The sequence below is a fragment of the Salmo salar genome, chromosome 01, assembly GCF_965601325.2.
Source record: "Salmo salar chromosome 01, fSalSal1, whole genome shotgun sequence".
Classification (NCBI taxonomy): Eukaryota; Metazoa; Chordata; class Actinopteri; order Salmoniformes; family Salmonidae; genus Salmo; species Salmo salar.
The window spans coordinates 166,748,973-166,768,891 of NC_138291.1; the positions used below are offsets into that span (position 1 = coordinate 166,748,973).

General features: G+C 41.1%; 1 protein-coding gene across 1 annotated transcript; it reads right to left on the reverse strand.

Annotated features, from left to right (window-relative positions):
• Positions 1-192: 192 nt before the first annotated feature.
• On the reverse strand, positions 193-19,291 carry LOC106569430 (transitional endoplasmic reticulum ATPase). Its single transcript, XM_014140785.3, has 18 exons — positions 19,028-19,291; positions 14,340-14,451; positions 13,981-14,153; positions 13,720-13,862; positions 13,055-13,185; positions 12,661-12,792; positions 12,375-12,477; positions 11,979-12,112; positions 5,412-5,547; positions 5,058-5,170; positions 4,740-4,904; positions 4,384-4,506; positions 2,675-2,887; positions 2,286-2,464; positions 1,926-2,055; positions 1,500-1,655; positions 982-1,136; positions 193-719 (listed from the first exon to the last, which is right to left on the reverse strand). Exons 1-18 carry the CDS (start codon positions 19,042-19,044, stop codon positions 614-616), a joined length of 2,421 nt encoding a protein of 806 aa, XP_013996260.1. The 5' UTR covers positions 19,045-19,291; the 3' UTR covers positions 193-613.
• Positions 19,292-19,919: the final 628 nt, after the last annotated feature.

Below are 19,919 nucleotides of genomic sequence, written 5' to 3' on the forward strand. Positions count from 1 at the left end.
GAATAAGCACATTTATTATATGCACTAAAATTGCTTTAACATTTGATTTCATCCACTACTAAAGTTGTCAATAAAGATTGTATTGCAAGCAATACATATTTCCCAAAAAGAATTGATTGGTTTCATGGTTGAAGTTCATTCCCTTTTTCAAAGATCTATCCAAAAATGTACAAATTGCAAACTGACACCCACTATTCACCAGTTAATTTATTGTTTTAATTTCATACAATTTAAATGTTTTAAACCCTATATATTCATACATTACAAGTCATAAGCAATTCCCCTCCCTTTCCTCTATAACAGGCTAGTTTTATATCCTTCATTAGTTGCGCAAATGAAGCCAGATGTACTCACAAGCTTCTGCCCCCCCTTAAATCCATACAAGGTTTGAAAAAGTCCTGCAATGCCAGAACACAGACAAGCTGCAACATGCTGTCTAACTATTAAAGGGGGATGAGAAATGTTTGTAAATAATGGGATTTTTTTTTTGTCTTAGGTAATGGAATTATTTGTGTATATTGTGCGGCATTGTACAGATTTGCCAGAATGTATATGAGGAAACTTTGGTCCACGGAGTGGTTGTGTTTTGGTCCACTGTGGGTCATGGTGTGGTTTAACCATAGAGGTCGTCATCGTTGTCCTCGTTGAAGACTGTACCACCGCTGCCACCAGCAGAGCTCTGGCTGGGCCCGGCCCCTGGCGCAGAGTTAGTGGGGAACCTGAGACGAGGACAGGAGAGGAATTGTTTAGCTCATTACAGTACATATCAGGGAGAGCCAGCTTGGTATTGCCAGTACATTCCTTATGTAAAACACATGGCTTGTTAGCTGTACATAGAATAGATCTATTTTGTAAGAAAAGGTGAATTAACATTCCCAATGTGGTGTATATAGACTATAAATGATCTAGGACATATGGGAGCGGAGGTAACAGTATTATTCAACACCATCATCCGCTATGTATTATGTGCGTGTTGCTTACCGGAAACTGCCGAAGCCTCTACTCTGCTGTAACGTCTGGGCGAACATCTCGTATTTGCGGATGTCGTTGTCGCTGACGGAGCGGCGGGCGAAACGCATGGCCTCCTCAAAGTGGTCCTTACGGATCTCTGGGACAGGGTCGTCCTCCTCCACCTCCTGTGGGGGCAAGAGGGATAGAAAGAGGTGAAGGGGGGGTTAAAGAATTTATCTATAAAATACAATCACGCCTTCTCTTCCTCCGGTATGTGTGTAAATCAGTTTAAGGTTAAATGCATCATCCCTTCTCCCTTGCAAAATAAATACTTCCTGTGTATACATAATGAATAGAAATCAAAGAAGTGTCCCAGTTGATTTACTCAGTCATTTAATATTGAATACAGAAATGTTGTGTCTTCCTGAAATTAAATCTGCTGGCGATTTGCCCAGATCCTACATTATCCAGGCTTCACACACACAAAGTTAGCTATAGTCTAGACTGCGTCATTGAACAAATACAGATTCATTAGTGACTAAACTCACCATGGCTGAGGGGTTGGTCTGCCTCTCCCTCTCCCTCCTGATCTCGTTCTCGATGGACTCCCTGATGGCCATCTTACAAGCCCTCTGGCAGATCTCTGTCAGGTCAGCTCCAGAGAAACCATTGGTCATCTTGGCCAAGAAATCCAGGTCCACATCCTTTAATCATACAGGGGTAGAGGGAGTATTAAAACAACTTCCAGACAAAGATCAAACAGTAAATGGGATTATAAAATACATTTGTTTCACACACAGCAATTTCCATATCAACAACTTTTCCCATAAAAACCCATTTTCGAACCATTACATGTAGCCCAGCCTGGAATGAAGACCTTTAATGAGCCCCAACCCCCTCAAATCAGAACATGCTGACCGAGGTGGGAAAAACAGTTCTGCATGGCCAGATACACATATAAATAGATAGCTTGCCTTGGCGATGGGTGACTTCCTGAGGTTGGCTCCGAGGATGTTGATGCGGGACTTCTCATCTGGCAGGGGGATGTAGATGAGCTGGTCCAGTCTGCCGGGCCTCAGGATGGCCGGGTCGATGATATCAGGCCTAGTACGGCACACAGTTTAGTCATTTAGCTTAACCTACATTTCTACCTCATTTTACAGTACCTTATTGTCCACCTAAGAACAAAGTGCAATCAACTGAGGTCGGGAAGACAACCACATATCATTGCAAGTAAAACCATAAAATATTGCATAGAGCAGCAAGCCTAGTGCTAGAATTTTTTTTTTAAACTCATTAACAGTGAAGCAGAGTAAGGGACGAAGATGGCCAACCTGTTGGTGGCGCCGATGATGAAGACGTTCTTCTTGCTGGACATGCCGTCCATCTCCGTCAGGATCTGGTTGATTACGCGGTCGGCTGCTCCACCACCATCACCCGCGTTGCCACCACGCGCCTTGGCGATGGAGTCCAGCTCGTCAAAGAAGAGCACGCAGGGGGCGGCCTGGCGAGCCTGGAAGATCGAGGGTTTAGGAGGGTACGATATTGGTTCATTGGGGCACACAACAAAACGTTTTGCAATGGAAAAGGAGAATAAGCATTTCACATTTATTAACCATCTTTTGTGCATGTGTAACACACAAATTAAAAAAAATACAACTACAACACAAAATACAAGTAAATATGAGGTTAGAGGGATCTTGATAAATCGGTTTAGCCTTACCTTGTCGAAGATCTCTCGGACATTGGCCTCGGACTCGCCGAACCACATGGTGAGCAACTCGGGCCCTTTGATGGAGATGAAGTTGGCCTGGCACTCGTTGGCGATGGCCTTGGCCAGCAGGGTCTTACCGCAACCTGGGGGTCCGTAGAACAGCACGCCCTTGGACGGGGTCATGCCGAACTTCAAGAACTTGTCTGGGTGCTCCACTGGGTACTGAAAAGAAGAAAAGATGATCGTGAAGGTTAGACAAACCATTAATTAAGCTTTTCACATGTGAGTTCCAAATATCTCTAACGGTCACCCCAGCAGGAGTTGTTTTATGCACGTGATGTCAGAATGCACTCACTGTTCCAAAATGTGATTTTTAAGGCAACTGGACAGTTAACACGCGCTGCCTGCTAATTATCTATAGGCTATTTTTCCACTTCACAATTTGAAATTATTTTCTAACAAGTAGTATTTTTTTAAACAACTGTTTGAATTGAGGTCTGTTCCGCCTCATTAATTCACATAGAAGTAACCCATTTCAGTGTTGAGGACAATTTATGTCTGAGGCTTTACTGACCAAGACAAACTTCTCTCTTCGAGGAGAGCCCAAGCACTTCACCAATGTTTCCGCAGATCAAGTATGCAGACATTTGTGCAGTCCTGCACAAATTGGAAAATTCTGTTTGGTGCTTGCATTGCCTTGCTTGTTGTTTTACTTACAAATAATAACTTTGGACATGTGTGCGTTCCAATCAAAGTTAGTGCCTTATTTCCTGTATATCGTGTTGTCGTTTCTACTGTAGCATACAGTAGGTAGGTATGGAGCATAATGTATTTACAGTTTTATTCACATGTTTTCAAGTACTGGTGACATAATGCTTTCTGATTATTGCATAGATTGTAATGGACACCTATGATGTGTAAAATACTTTTTTGAATGTTCTACTGATTATAATGAGCTAATGCTAAGCTATTTACCAGCAATGTGTGGCGCCATGTTTGTTGACATCATACAATGCATTCTGGGTGTCACGTAAACGTCTCAGACAAAAGATGAGGTGAAGGGTAAACTTCCGGAAGTGAATGAAGGGAAGTGAATTATCGTAGACGACACACCCTCTTCAACATGCATACTTGCAAACAGACCAAACTCCTCGTATCTTTGGTTGACATGAAAAAACAAACATGGTCTGATTACTTACGATTTCTAGAAAGTGATTCACTCAATTATTTAGATCAATCGTGAGCTCACCCGTGATGTGATGAATAGTAATGGCTATTAGCTAATTCATATTGTGGTTTGACAGCTGAGAGTTATCTAAATACGCCAATCTTTCCTCAGTTAGCGCTTAGGATTAATTTAGGCTACATTTTCTAGTTTGGATGATTGTGTATGCTATCGCTACTTCTGTGAATGTCAAATTACAATAAACTGGTCACGTTCAGGACATCACTTTTTAAGGACTGTTTGTGCCAAATGTTTCTCTGAGGAATAAAAAGCATCTCAAATGCTGACTGTTGTGTCAATCAAAACAACCGTTCTAATCACACCGGTTTGAACGTACGCTGCAGGGGACCATTGTAGAATGATAACACCTGTAAAGGGATTCATCATTCAGACTCATCACTCTTTCAATGAATGATACAAATGACATTAGTTTTCATGGTATATAAATCTGCATCTCATCAGTAACATACCCCACGACTAGAACATGGCCTACCTGTACAAGCTCCTGGAGTTCCCTCTTGACGTCCTCCAGACCACCGATGTCCTCCCAGCTGATGTTGGGCACCTCCACCACAGTCTCTCTCAGGGCAGATGGGTTGCTCTGGCTCAGAGCCCACTGAAACACAACCCACATACAACTGGTTAGTCCAGCTGGCTTAACGATTCTCTGCTACGACTGGTTCTAATGCTCAATAGTTACGGCTGTCCTCAGACCATTAGCAAAAAGACAAATACTGGATGCTGCAGATTTGCATAGTGATGAAAAACCGAAGGGTGAATAAAGTTCTCAGTGCAGTAGAAGCTACTTTGAGTGCTGTGTGTGTTGGAGAAAATAATCCAGTTCATTACTCTGAAGTCGTCCATGGTGACGGCAAGGGAGTTCATGACCTCTGCGTCGATGGTCTCGTCCTCAAGGTCGATGAGATCCATCTTCTTCCTGATGGCCTGCAGGGCGGCTTCAGAGCACAGAGCAGCCAGGTCAGCACCCACGTGGCCGTGAGTCTGATTGGCAACCTGGAGGACACAGACAGACATGGTCACACATACAGTATCAACATGGCAGGGACTTCACTTAAACCCACTCACAACTTTTCATTCTACCTTACATACACAATGTTTCATTGACAACTGCACTCTGTAAATTACAGTAATGTTATACACACAGACCTGCTCGAGGTCGACGTCGTCGGACAGTTTCATGTTCTTGGTATGGATCTGGAGGATCTCCAGTCTGCCTGTTGCATCAGGAATGCCAATGTCCACCTCCCTGTCAAAACGCCCTGAGGAGAAACATCACACAGTTAAGGTCAGCCTCACTAACCAGCATATAAATAGATTCATTTCCATTTTATTTCTATGTTACCATCAACCCTGCTGATTCACAAGCAGTAATGACAAAATAATTTTGAAAAAGGATATATATTAGTCAAAAAAAAAGGAGACCTCTGGCAAAACTAAGAACTTGATTTAAGAAGTGAAACTATTACATTCTAGGTCTACAAGTGCACTGAGGGATCTTACCAAATCGCCTGAGGGCGGCGTCAATGCTGTTGGGTCTGTTGGTGGCTGCCATGACAATGACGTGAGCACGCTGCTTAAGGCCGTCCATGAGCGTGAGGAGCTGGGACACAATGCGCCTCTCCACCTCACCGTGTGTCTACACAGGACAAAAGAGGGTTAATTACTTTTTCTGTTGACCCCAAGGAGGTCAAGTTTATGGTAGAGTGTATAAGAGTTTCATCTTATAGTGAATTTACTGTAGTGTCATTCAACCCTGGTCCTAGAGACCCAAGTTTTAAGTTGTATTAGTAGTATGTACAGGACACACACGATGTACACCATCCAACAAAATGCTTACTTGCAGGTAGGGCTGGGAATTGATAGGGACCTTATGATACAATATCACGATACTTATGTGCCGATACGATATGTACTGCGATTCCCGCGATTTCTATATGTATTACAATTCGATGTTACAAACCAGTGCATTCAGAAAGTATTCAGACCCCTTTTACGTTACAGCCTTATTCTAAAATAGATTAAACAGTTTTCCCCCTCAATCGAGACAATACCCCATAATGACAAAGCAAAAACAGGTTAATTTTAATTTACTAAAAAATGAAGTAAACTGATCACATTTACATAAGTATTCAGACCATTAACTCAGTACTTTGTTGAAGTACCTTTGGCAGCGATTACAACCTAAAGTCTTCTTAGGTATGACGCTACAAGCTTGGCACACCTGTATTTGGGGGAGTGTCTCTCATTCTTCTCTGCAGATCCTCTCAAGCTCTGTCAGGTTGGCTGGGGAGCTTCGCTGCACAGCTATTTTCAGGTCTCTTCAGAGATGTTTATGTCCGGGCTCTGGCTGGGCCACTAAAGGACATTCAGACTCCTGCGTTGTCTTGGCTGTGTGCTTAGGGTCGTTGTCCTGTTGGAAGGTGAATCTTTTGTCCCAGTCTGAGGACCTGAGCACCCTGGAGCAGGTTTTCATCAAGGATCTCTCTGTACTTTGCTCCGTTCATCTTTGCCACGATCTTGACTAGTCTCCCAATCCCTGCCGCTGAAAAACATCCTCACAACATGATGCTGCCACCACCATGCTTCACCGTAGGGATGGTGCCAGGTTTCCTCTAGACGTGACGTTTGGCATTCAGGCCAAAGAGTTCAATCTTGGTTTCATCAGACGAGAGAATCTTGTTTCTCATGTCCTTTTAGGTGCTTTTTGGCAAACTCAAAGCGGGCTGTCATGTGCCTTTGACTGAAGAGTGTCTTTCCATCTGGCCACTCTACCATAAAGGCCTGCTTGGTGGAGTGCAGCAGAGATGGTTGTCTTTCTGGAAGGTTCTCCCATCCCCACAGAGGAACTCTGGAGCTCTGTCAGTGTGACCGAGTTCCTGACCAAGGCCCTTGTCCCCTGATTGCTAAGTTTCGCCTGGCGGCCAGCTCTTGGAAATCTTGGTGGTTCCAAACTTCTTCCATGTAAGAATGATGGAGGCCACTGTGTTCTTGGGGACCTTCAATGCTGTAGACATTTTTTTGCTACCCTTCCCCAGATCTGTGCCTCGACACAATCCTGTCTCGGAGCACTACGAACAACTCTTTCGACCTCATGGCTTGGTTTTTGCTCTGACAGTCACTGTCAACTGTGGGACCTTATTTAGACAGCCGTTCCAAATCATGTCCAATCAATTGAATTTACCACAGGTGGATTCCAATCCAGTTGTAGAAACATCAAGGATGACCAATGGAAACAGGATGCACCGGAGTTCAATTTCGAGTCTCGTAGCAAAGAGTCTCAATATTAGAATGTGTTGTCAACTTAAGCATCCTACGTTTAATATTTTTTGTGGTCCATCAGTAATTTTCCTATTTCATTTTCCGTTTTTTTCCCACGTAAATTTTATATCCTGAAATCTTAGAATATTCTGAGAATATTTTTAACAAGGAGGCATTGAGTTTAATATTATACAGGTCTATCAGAAGATTGTCGTCAAATAAGTTTAGTTTATACTCATGTTTACTAATACCTGTTCCGTTTAGGTCCTGTTTAATTATTTTTGCAAGCAGTTCCATTGCCAGTCCAAAACAGGAGGGTGGAGACTACTGTCTCATACCCCTTTCTAAAGCAATTTCATCAGATAATGTATCATTTGTATATATTTTTGCGAAATGTATTATCAGCTGGAAAGTTGAATGCTTCAAAAAGTTAATAGAAAAGGCCATTCAAGATGGTCGAAAGCCTTTTCGGCATCAATAGTCATTATTGATGAATCAACATCTTGTTTCTTAGCACATTGTATTATACTAAAACATGATTTTGTATTTGTTTAAAAGTGTCTATTTTTAACAAACCCTGTTTGATTGTGTGTCAAGTCTGGTAATACTTCTGCCATACCGTTGTTTAAGAATTTTGTTATTTTACAGACAAGATTTTCCTGGTTTTAATATAACTGAAATAACAGTTTGATACATGGAACTCAGCACTGAATTTAGTGATGCGTGTTGTCATTTGAATAAATCGGGGTGCTACTTTGTCCCAGAATATCAAATAAAATGTTATGGGAAAGCCATCCATCCCTGGTACTTTTCTCCGTGAATGTTTTAATTGTCTAATATATTTATTGTTGGGTGATTTCCATTTTTAGTATTTTTTTCTGCTGATAGTTGCGTGAAGGTTGTTGAGTCTAAGGCGGCTAGGATCAGTCCAACGGTTATTTTAATAAAGCTTTTAAAATTATTAATAGCATTGTTTCTGATTTAAAGCGGTTGTATCCTTATCCTTTTGAAAATAACTGGTTTGGCGTATTCATTTTGCGAGTGCTGCGAGGTGTTTACCAGGTTTGTTTGCCATTAAATAGTATGCTACGGTCAAAAACCTGTAGTTTTTGGCTCTCTTCAAGGAGTCAATTCCTGCTTAAAATTCAGAAATTGTATTTCCTTCTTTACCTTGTAAATATATATATATTTTTTTAAATGGGCTTCTTCAAAGATTTATTTATTTAATTTACATTTCTAACTCTAGATTTTACTTTTGCAGAGTATGAGATTAGGAGATTGATAATGTACGCCTTAAACATCCCAAATGATGTTGGGGGTCTGCTTTTCTTTGTCCACATTTGTAAAGGTTTTCATTTTTTGTTTACATATTTAATAAAATGTAGGGTCTTGAAGATGCGCTGTTCATTCTCCATATTCTGTCACTAAGTGTATTTTCTGTTGGTGTAAAAGCATGATACAGGAGAATGATCCGATATCACTATATTATCGATTTTAGCTCCCAGTATAATGTTGAGTGCATTTCGGGAAAAAGCTATTCTTGTTTTTGTTGTCTTTTGTAGTTGGGAATAATAATCTCCAGGTGTCCTGTAGAGATTGTTTTTCAGCCTCTTTTGAGGTTCCTTGAATCCCTTTATTTTTTTTAAATTGCCTAGCTGAATGCATGATTTAGGTTACCTGTTAAAATAGTTCCTGTGAGTTTGATTATTACAGAACAAAAAAATAAACGCAACATGCAATAATTTCAAAGATTTTACTGAGTTACAATTCATGTACAGGAAATCAGTCAATTGAAATTCATTAGGCCCTAATCTATGGATTTCACATGACTGGGAATATAGATATGCATCTGTTGGTCACAGATACCACAAAAAACAGGTAGGGGCGTGGATCAGAAAACCAGTCAGTATCTGGTGTGACCACCATTTGCTTCATGCAGCGTGACACATCTCCTTCGCATAGAGTTGATCAGGCTTTTGATTGTGACCTGTGGAATGTTGTCCCACTCCTCTTCAATGGCTGTGCGAAGTTGCTGGATATTGGCGGGAACTGGAACACGCTGTCAGGCACATCGATCCAGAGCATCCCAAACATGCTTAACGGGTGCCATGTCTGGTGAGTATGCAGGGGGCCTCAGGATCTCATCATTGTATCTCTGGGCATTCAAATTACCATCGATAAAAAACAATTGTGTTCGTTGCTTGTAGCTTATGCCTGCCCATACCATAACACCACCGCGGTGCACTCTTCACAACGTTGACATCAGCAAACCGCTTGCCCACACGACGCCATACTGCGGTTGTGAAGCCGGTTGGACATACTGCCAAATGTTCTAAAATGATGTTTGGAGACCGCTTATGGTAAAGAAATGAACATTCAATTCTCTGGCAACCGCTCTGGAGGTCATACCTGCAGTCAGCATGCCAATTGCATGCTCCCTCAAAATATAATGATATCTGTGGCATTGTGTTGTGTGAGAACTTCACATTTTAGTGGGATTTTATTGTCCCCAGTACAAGGTGTACCTGTGTAATGATCATGGTTTATCTTGGCAAAGAAGAAATGCTCACTAACAGGGATATAAACAAATTTGTGGACCAAATTTGAGAAGCTTTTTGTGCGTATGGAACATGAGACCAACACTTTACATGTTGCGTTGATGTTTTTGTTCAGTGTACATTGGAGAAAGACTGCCACTTAAATACTGTGGTCAGTTCGTAATAACCTTTGTGAATTAAATTAAAGTATAGTGGCTGGTGGGGCTCTACCTGGGGAAAGTGGGTCCACCGAGAGACCGAAGTGAGATGAGTGGAGGCAACACATACTTCATGTCTGATGCCCTCCCAGCTCCCCCGTCCCAATCCCTCAGGGCCTATCTCCACTCTCACCAATAACCACCATTGGTTGGCAAACAAGAAATAATCACTTGACCTTCTCTACTAATTTGGCCTGGACTCTTATTTTACAGCAAGTCACAAAAATAAATACAATTACATTACACTATAGATAAATTCATCCTCCCCTATTTACCAAGCCAATCTTGTCCCTCTCCACCCTCCCTTCTTCTGACACATTTACACCCATACATGGACTTACTCATCCATTCACATACAACATATACCCTTATGCATCCATACCCATTCTCTCCCCCCCTCCTACACATATCCACCCTCCTTCACACTCCCATTTATATGCATAGGCAAACATCCACCCACAGAATAGTTGACATACATGCTATATTTCCTTTTTTGTATTTTCTTTTCAGTGTCCATGTAACCCATTGGCATCAGCTACTTCTATCGTTACTTCCTAGAGAAGAACAGTTACTTGGGGAAAGTATAATATGGTATTGGGGGAGGGGGAAAGAATATTGTATGTGACGCCCAAGACCAGGTTATTGTATGTAGCCTAGTGTCTCACTTTTTCCCAATCCTTCCTCTCCTCAGGGCAGGTGGCTCTCCTTCAACAGGAAAGGTTTCTTGTAGCTTGTTTAGGGCTTCATCAGTGCTTGTGAATTCCATCCTTTGCGTTCTCTTCCATACCCACAGCACTGCCGGGAAGCTGAGTTGAGATTTGATTCCTATTTCTTCCAGTGATTGATGGGAATGTAATCCTTGCAGGTTTTTTCTCAGCCTAGCAGACAGGTCCTGGATGAATGGAATGGACTGGCCATGGATTTTGATCTCCTTTCCCCCCTGTGCAGTCAGCATGTTGACTTTGGCCTGATAGTTCCACAGCTTGACGATTACCATGCGAGGGTATTTAGCTTTCTTCTGTTTCACGCCATCCTATCGTTACAGATCCTCTGGTGATATATTCACGTCAAGTTCCTTTTATCAATTCGACCACGTAGCTGGAAACATCTCCCTTTTCCTCATCTTCCGGCAGGACAATATTCTCCTATTGTTTCGTCTCATTCTGATTTCTTGCTGATCCAATTAAATCTAAAGTTTGCAACTTTGTTTCCAGAAGGCTAATTTTGTGGTCTTGTTCATTCACGCACACACCTTGTATGTGCATGTATGAAACGATAGACTACTTTCCTTTAACAGCTTGTAGCAGTTTGTTTGTTTTGATGGGCATTGAGAGCATTTTAGCTATGTTTTCCTGGATATCCTTTAGCTGTTCATTATCGTTTGCATTTCCAAGTTGCTCCTTGTCTTTTCCTCTGGGGGAAACCATGGCTTGTTTAATTAGTGTCGTCGCGTTCGCTTAACCAACTGATTGTGTCGCTGTTGTACATAACTGACCTCTCACTCTCTCCCAGTTGCTTTGGGATATATTGATCTATCAATTTTTAGAGGCTTGATTTAAAAACTTTGTTGTCTGGCTTCTACATATAACCAGTTTTATCGGTACAAAACGGAGCTACTCACACCCCATGCATCCTATCGCTACACGCATGCGCCTCTCCACTACTACTTGCAGGTTCCTTCTCGACAATGCAACATTAAGAAATAATAAAAGATAAGAATACGAACACAGTAAATGGTTCAGGAGAATAAACATTTTAGCATAAGTATCACGAACATTCAACTGGGCGTGCAGGCTTTTGTTCTAGCCCTGTGCTACCACACCTGATTCAACTAACAAAAGTGTTTGAGCTGGGCTTGAAAAAAAGCCTGCACACCCTGTGGGCCTCCAGGGTTGTGTTCAGTAGGACACATTGTAGCAAAACTTGTTCAGGTAGTACCTTCCCATTTCACTCAGTTTCAAAACTTTCTCCCTAACGAACATGACTTGGGACAGGATGGAAGAACATTGGTCTATTGGATGAAAAGGAAACTGTATCAGAAGATGTGAACCCACCTTTTCTCTTTTTGGTGCAATGGCGTCCAGTTCATCAATGAAGATGATGGCAGGGGCATTCTTCTCAGCCTCCTCGAAGGCCTTCCTCAGGTTACTCTCAGACTCTCCGGCCAGTTTACTCATGATCTCAGGTCCTGAAACATTTAGCAGGCACAAGTTCAACTATTAGGAAACGTCCTGACAACAAACACACTGAATGTGTAATTCTGACCATCAATGAACAACAGATTTAGGGTCAATCAATTTACAATTCAGTCAGTTGCATTGAAATCCCAACTAAAAACATTTAAGTATTTTTAATGAAATTTCAACCCACTTCATGCATTGACTGAATTGAAATGGAATTTAACGAAATGCTGATGAAAAATAACAAAAGCTTTTGTCCTTCAGTCTCACCATTGATAAGGAAAAAGAAGGCTCCAGTCTCATTGGCCACAGCACGGGCGATCAGAGTCTTTCCTGTTCCAGGGGGTCCGTACAGCAGGATTCCCCTTGGAGGCTGAATGAAAATTAGAAGTGATAAAAAATGTTTTACATAAATGTAATTCAACAGCAATTCATTCACCTGCATAAACAAACCAAATCAAAATGTATGGTTAAAACAAGAAACCAGTTTTAGGCATTTATCTAATAATTTGTACACAAGGTCTGATGTGAAGGATGAGAGGTGTATTTAGCCCACCTTGACACCGATGGCCTTGAACAGTGCTGGGTGTCTCAGGGGCAGCTCCACCATCTCCTTAATCTGGGCCAGCTGCTTCCTCACACCACCAATGTCATCATAGCCAACCTCATTCAGAGACTCCTCTTCATCCTGAACACAGAAAGAGATGTGGTTAGTAAAGCATAAGAAACTAGGGCAAAAGGCTACAGATAGCATACAAATGTAAGAGATAGTTTTCTACAATCAGAAAAATCAGTAATTCCTGAATAATCAAGAAAATCCCATCTCTGAAAACTCCAGCTTTGATGTTAACCTGCTCTCATGCACAAGACCCAACTGAAGATGTAGAAATAGAGCAGACTTGCTGCTCTATAGAAAACTGCAGCAGTGCTGGTACTGAATATAGCCGTACCTCTCGTTTGATGGGCTCCCCCTCACAGTGGATGACTGTGTCTGGGGCCACGATGCAGTAGGGGTTGGGGTCCGTCTCCACTACCTTGAACTCCACAGCTCGCATGCCTCCCCTCACCAGGAAGATGTCCCCTACAAACAGAGATTAAGCATTGATCCACATGCCTAATCCTCTGGCCTTGGCGTTTTTCATAATCATATTGTGAGACACACTGGCTGTGCCAGCAAACAAGGGTTGTTCAGTACACACAAATCGGAAGAAAACTCAATCGAAGTGAAACAGGGAGGGACCATCTGTACTTATCAAATAAAAAAAATACTTGTTTTACATTAAGAAATCATGCCTTAATGAACATGACCCTGAACATATTCTGGAGTACAGGGTCATGTTCAAGTGGAGGAAGTACCTCCTCAGTTTCAAAACGTTTTATCCCATATGGTGCCTTACATAACACACCCCAGGTTGTCCTTTGGATCACAGTTTCCCAAACTCGGTCCTGGGCCCATCCTGGTTGTATGTTTTGGTTTTTGCCCTAGCACTACATAGCTGATTAAAATAACCAACTGATCATCAAGCTTTGATTATTTAAATTAGCTGTGTGGTGCTAGGACAAAAAACAAAACATGCAGGGTGGGGGCACAGGACCGAGTTTGGATCACTGTTACCTTTCCTGATGGGCCTATAGGCCTCCAGGAAGTAGGGCTTGAGGTAGACCTCAAACAGGTTCCCTGTGATCCCCTCCACAGTGTCATCAATAGGCAGAACGTGGATCCGCTTTCCGTACTTCACGTCTGGGCATGGCTGAATACTGTGGGACCACCAAAATAATTAATTATTAGGGCTTTACTGTACATTGAAGGAGGAGCAGAGGTCTGGTTTTACACATGATGCTGCATTGATGCCAAAGTTCTCCAGTTCCATCTCACCTGATAACATCTCCCAGGCGGACTCTTAGGTTGTTGCGGACCACTCTGTTCATGCGGACCTTCTCGTCGGAGCAGGTGTCATCAGAGAGCACGATGCAGACCGTCTCCCGTCTCTTCTTTCCTTTCATCAGCACTGTGTCTCCCCTGAACAACTGCAACTCGTCCATCTTGGCCTAGGGCGGGACAGAGGAATCAGTCAGACACTAAATCCTACTGATTTAACATCCCACAGTGAAGATGTAACAGTCTAACAGAGCCCGCACAACTGGAACGAGTGAGTTACTGGTGAAATAAATATGTATCACTCAGTGCAGACTGGGGGTTCACTAAAATGTCCCAGCCCCATTCATTCGCCTCACCTGAGACAGCGAGACAACACTGTTGTCCTCATTGAGAGATTCATCCACAACCAACCGGTTAGGCCTGGTCTTTTGCTTTAAAATCGCTGTGGATAGATCATCATTTTTCGATCTGTGGGAAAATCAAAGAGATGCTAAATATATCAGCTGGCAAGATGTAACATACTTGATCATTAAACCTGGGAGTACATACTGACAAGCTAGTTGCCTGTTGGAAAGTTTTGCAAAGCGATAAAAGGGTTTCCTTTTAATCCTTAGTGTGATGTAATGAGCTTATTATATCAAATCAACTGTAGTCTCTTTGGGTGAAAAGTAAAGTGTGCCTACTGACTAGAGATAGAATAACTATTGGCCAATTGCTTTCAGTTTCTAATTATACAGTAGTGAAACTAACTACTAGAATGGGCAGCCATTCTATTTTGATGGGTTTTGAAATGTAATCTGCCACACTGTTAGCTAGTTAGCAGAGTTAACAGGAAAGTAGAGTTATTTTTATGAACAATAAAACAAATAGAAAAACAGATACAGACAGGGGTATTAAATGTCGAGATATATTTTCAATTTGTCAAAAAGTATTATGGTACGTATTGCTTTTTTGATTTTAAACTTACTGATCATTTCAAACTAATGTTTCAATTATATCTTAAACAATGTGAAGACGGGTTTGTTATCCGCCCACTTCATTTTATGGATGAAGAATCTTCCATGAAAAATAAACAAATTAACAATGAAAGTTCAAATCGGGGTCCATATCATTTGGATCAAAATAAGTCTTTCAAATTTACATTAATAGTAGTTTATTTTAAAAGAAAATCTAACTCACTACAATCTTCTGAAATAAGAACAGTCCCAAAATAAATGGTCAGAGTCTTTGGGACAACTACAAAATGCAAATTTGTTATCAATATCCATTTTTAATCTGTGTACAATAAAAGGTCTTAACGGGGTAGATTCGATGAATGAGTTTGTATGATACTTCTTTCACCTTATTAGATATTCAATATTTGCCAGACAACAAGACTTTGTTCCAGTTCCCTTGTCCTAGAACTACATTCCAGTATATTCCAGCAGAGGGAATAGTAACATCTTGACAGAGATTTCATTACACAGTGCATTCGGAAAGTATTCAGACCCTTTGACATTTTGTTATCTTAAAAAAATGTTTTCCCTCATCAACACACAATACCCCATAATGACAAAGCAAAAATAGGTTTGGACATTTTTGGAAATGTATTAAAAATAAAACATACCTTATTTAAATAAGTATTCAAACCCTTTGCTATGAGACTCGAAATTGAACTCGGGTACATCCTGTTTCCATTGATCATCCTTGAGATGTTTCTACAACTTGATTGGAGTCCACCTGTGGTAAATTCAATTGACTGGATATGATTTGGAAAGGCATACCTGTCTAAATAAAAGGTCCCACAGTTGACAATGCAGGTCAGAGCAAAAACCAAGCCGTGAGGTTGAAGGAATTGTCCGTAGCGCTCAAAGACAGGATTGTGTCGAGGCACAAATCTGGGGAAGGGTACCAAACTATTTCTGCAGCATTGAAGGTCACCAAGAACACAGTGGCCTCCATCATTCTTAAATGGAAGAAGTTTGGAACCACCAAGACTCTTCCTAGAGCTGGCCGCCAGGCCAAACTGAGCAATCGGGGGATAAGGGCCTTGGTCAGGGAGGAGACCAAGAAACCAATGGTCACTGACAGAGCTCCAGAATTCCTCTGTGGAGATGGGCGAAGCTTCCAGAAGGACAACCATCTCTGCAGCATTCCACCAATCAGGCCTTTATGGTAGAGTGGCCAGATGGAAGACACTCCTCAGTAAAAGGCACATGACAGCCTGCTTGAAGTTTGCCAAAAGGCACCTAAAGGACTCTCAGAAACAAGATTCTCTGGTCTGATGAAACCAATATGTAACTATTTGGCCTGAATGCTAAGCGTCACATCTGGAGGAAACCGGGCACCATCCCTACAGTGAAGAATGGTTGTGGCAGCATCATCCTGTGGAGATGTTTTTCAGCAGCAGGGACTGGGAGACTAGGCAGGATTGAGGGAAAGATGAACAGAGCAAAGTACAGAGAGATCCTTGATGAATACTTGCACCAGAGCGCTCAGGACCTCAGACTGGGGAGAAGGTTCACCTTCCAACAGGACAACGACCCTAAGCACACAGCCTAGACAACGCAGGAGTGGCTTCGGAACAAGTCTCTGAATGTCCTTGAGTGGCCCTGCCAGAGCCCGGACTTGAACCCGATCTAACATCTCTGGAGAGACCTGAAAATAGCTGTGCAGCGATGCTCCCCATCCAACCGGATAGAGCTTGAGAGGATCTGCACAGAAGAATGGGAGAAACTCCCCAAATACAGGTGTGCCAATCTTGTAGCGTCATACCCAACAAGACTTGAGGCAGTAATCGCTGCCAATGGTGCTTCAGCAAAGTACTGAGTAAAGTGTCTGAATACTTATGTAAATGTTTTTTTATTTTCAATACATTTACAAACATTTCTAAAAACCTGTTTTTGCTTTGTCATTATGGGGTATTGTGTGTAGATTGAGGGAGAAAACAATTCAATCCATTTTAGAATAAGGCTGTAATGTAACAATGTGGAAAAAGTGAGGTGGCTGAATACTTTCCGAATGCAGTGTGTGTGTGTGTTGAAAATGTAAATTCCTTCTAGCTGAATTGAGGCAACAAAATCCTCAGCAGTTGCACTTGGAGTATTTAGCACCTTTAACTATTTGAAACTCCTCAGGAGTGAATGTAACATTGTGTGTTCTCATGAATTCTGGATAATCATATGGTTGGCCATCATTATTTGATAACTGTTTAACCCAGATAATGCTGTTGTCAAACTAGTTCTGGAAAAACCCTCCCTCACTTCGGGTACTACATATTACAGATTTTCTTAAATAATAAGGTTAATTCCTCCATATGAAAGTTAAAGAATTTAGGATCAACCATTTTAGTTGCTGACAGACGAACATCCAATGCAAGGGAGGAATCTGGACAGACCTTCAGATTTTGACGAAAGTACACATCCAGATAAAGATCACTTAATAACCAGGAGTTAAATATTTTTCCAATTTTCTCTACAATAGGAGAGAAATTTAAGTTGGCCCTTTCTGATCTTTGCTAACTTTAATACCAAGATATGTGATCACATCTTTTACATGGATATTACATAGAGTTTAAGTCACATCTTTTCAACGCAAATAATTCACATTTCCTAATATTCAGAGATAAACCAAATACATGTGAGAAGGCATTAATACACTCAATCACTGTCCTGACTTCATTATGATTTTACAAAAAAATAAAAGTGGTGTCCTCAACCAATTGTTAACATTCTCTTTATCTTGTATCTGAATACCCCTAAAACTATCCTTATTGATATTTACGTGCCATAACTTGTGACCAATACACATAAGAAAGGAGAAATTGGGCATCCTTATTTAATTCTGCATCTAATATCGAATCTCAGAGGTTCCATGGGATAATTTAAGAGCTGTTGCTATTACTATAATAAAGTGTCACATTAAAAATATTGACCAAAACCCCCAAAAATTGTCTCAAAAATATGTGTTTAACTGTATCAAAAGCCTTGTACAATTCTACAAATAAAATAAAGCCATCTTCCATAATGTGCTCATTGTAATCTATCAAGTCCAACACTAGTAGGATATTATTACATATGTCTGCCCTTCATAAAAGCAGACTGGGTATCATCAATAATTTGGTCAATACCCTTAAGTCTTTCTGCAAAGATGGATGCAATTAGTTTTCCATCATTGTTCATTAATGTGATTGGTCTCCAATGTTCTATCATCATGGGATCTTTGTTTGGTTTGTGGATTACAGAAAGTAGGCCTCGTCATAGAAATAAGTAGGACCCCTAAATCAATTGCCTCCTTAAAGACATCAAATATAAATTCAACAATACCCTAAATGAGAGTAGTAGTAGCTATTAGGGGCCATATAACTAACTACATAAGATGTTTATTTTCTCTTCAACGGAAAAAAAGGGAGCATCACTGGTGTTTAGCAAAACATTAGCATTTTGTACAGTAAACGTTTACATCAAATTCAGCTGTGCATCTGTGGCTAGCTAACAGTGTTGTGCAGGCCCCACATGACACAGCAAGAAAAACTGCGAGAACTAGTGGACAGTCATTAGCACGAGTTTGCTAATTTAGGTAGCTTGTTGACTACCCAATTGTAGCAAATTCACTGTCAAATTAGCAAACGTTAGTTAGATACATACACATCACTTAGCAAATGTTAGCACAACATGAAAAACACATGCATGTCGCTGTCAGTTAGCTAGCTAACGTTAACTACCTAAGCTGCTAGCTAACAGTTTGGTAGATGGCTGGCTTTTATCTTTGACATAGCTAGCTAAAGTTAGCTTGCTAACCGGCACTGGTATAATCTTGCGGCCATATAACTCTGTGGAACAGTATTATTTGTATGTGTTCTCTTTTACTAGTTATATGTCTAGCTACATCCATAGAAAACACATACCGATCTTAGCTAAAAGGTAGTGTTAGTAGCTAGCTAGTTATTTGTACTAGAAACCGAAAGCTAGCTAACTTTAGCCAGCTAACAAAGCGAACGTTATTGGTTACCGGACTCTATCTAGGTAAAGTTAAAACCAACATTTAGTTAGCAACGCCAACTTACTCTCCTCCTGAAGCCATGGTGCTCCGCTTGGTATGTCCAACAAATAAAACCTGATTTCTTCCTCTTCTCGTGTGTTTCTCTTCAGTGAGTGCAACACCAACAGCTAACTCTGGGTGCGTTCGTAAATTCACTCTGGAGGGCCAGCGAGCGCTAAGTGCGTTCGTAAATTCATCAGTTATTCTGCACTCTGGCACACACAGACGAGAGTGCTCTGAAATGGGTGTAGATAGCCAGAGTGGATTTACGAACACACCCTCTGATCGGCGCTGCGGTTGACAGGGCAATGATCCTGTATGTCAATGATCCAATCTGACTAAAACGTCATTTTCTACTTAACATTGGCCTTATTTCAATTTTGTTTTTCCCCCATGACAAAACGTGTCTATGTACTATTACCACAAAATGAAAAAAAGGGGAAACAGTTAAAACCATTTGCTATTACTATACAAATTCACAATACCATGTTTTTTAAAGCGCTGTAGAAATGCACTGTTATTAACAATGTGAATGTGTAGGCAGCATGTCTATGGTTGTCACGCCTAGGAACTGTCAAATTGTCTCCTTCAGAAATCTGCAGCAGTCAGCAAGACCTATTATGCCATAGGTGACATGGTTCCAAATTCAGATGAGACGTCAAAGTTCTTGTTGATAATGCTTTGATTGTGAAGCATAACCTAGACAGAGATTCTTATTAAAAACACTTATATGATTATCCATCATTAATGTCTGGGAAACAAACATTTGCTTTTTCTGGCCAAAGGTTGTTTTTTTGTTAAATAATGCTTTTGGAGGGCCTTTCAGTGAGTAGGCCAACTAAATATGGCTTCTGAGGATAATTGAGACACTTAAATTGCTATATTTTAACATTACTTCAAATCACTTGGGAAAAAGT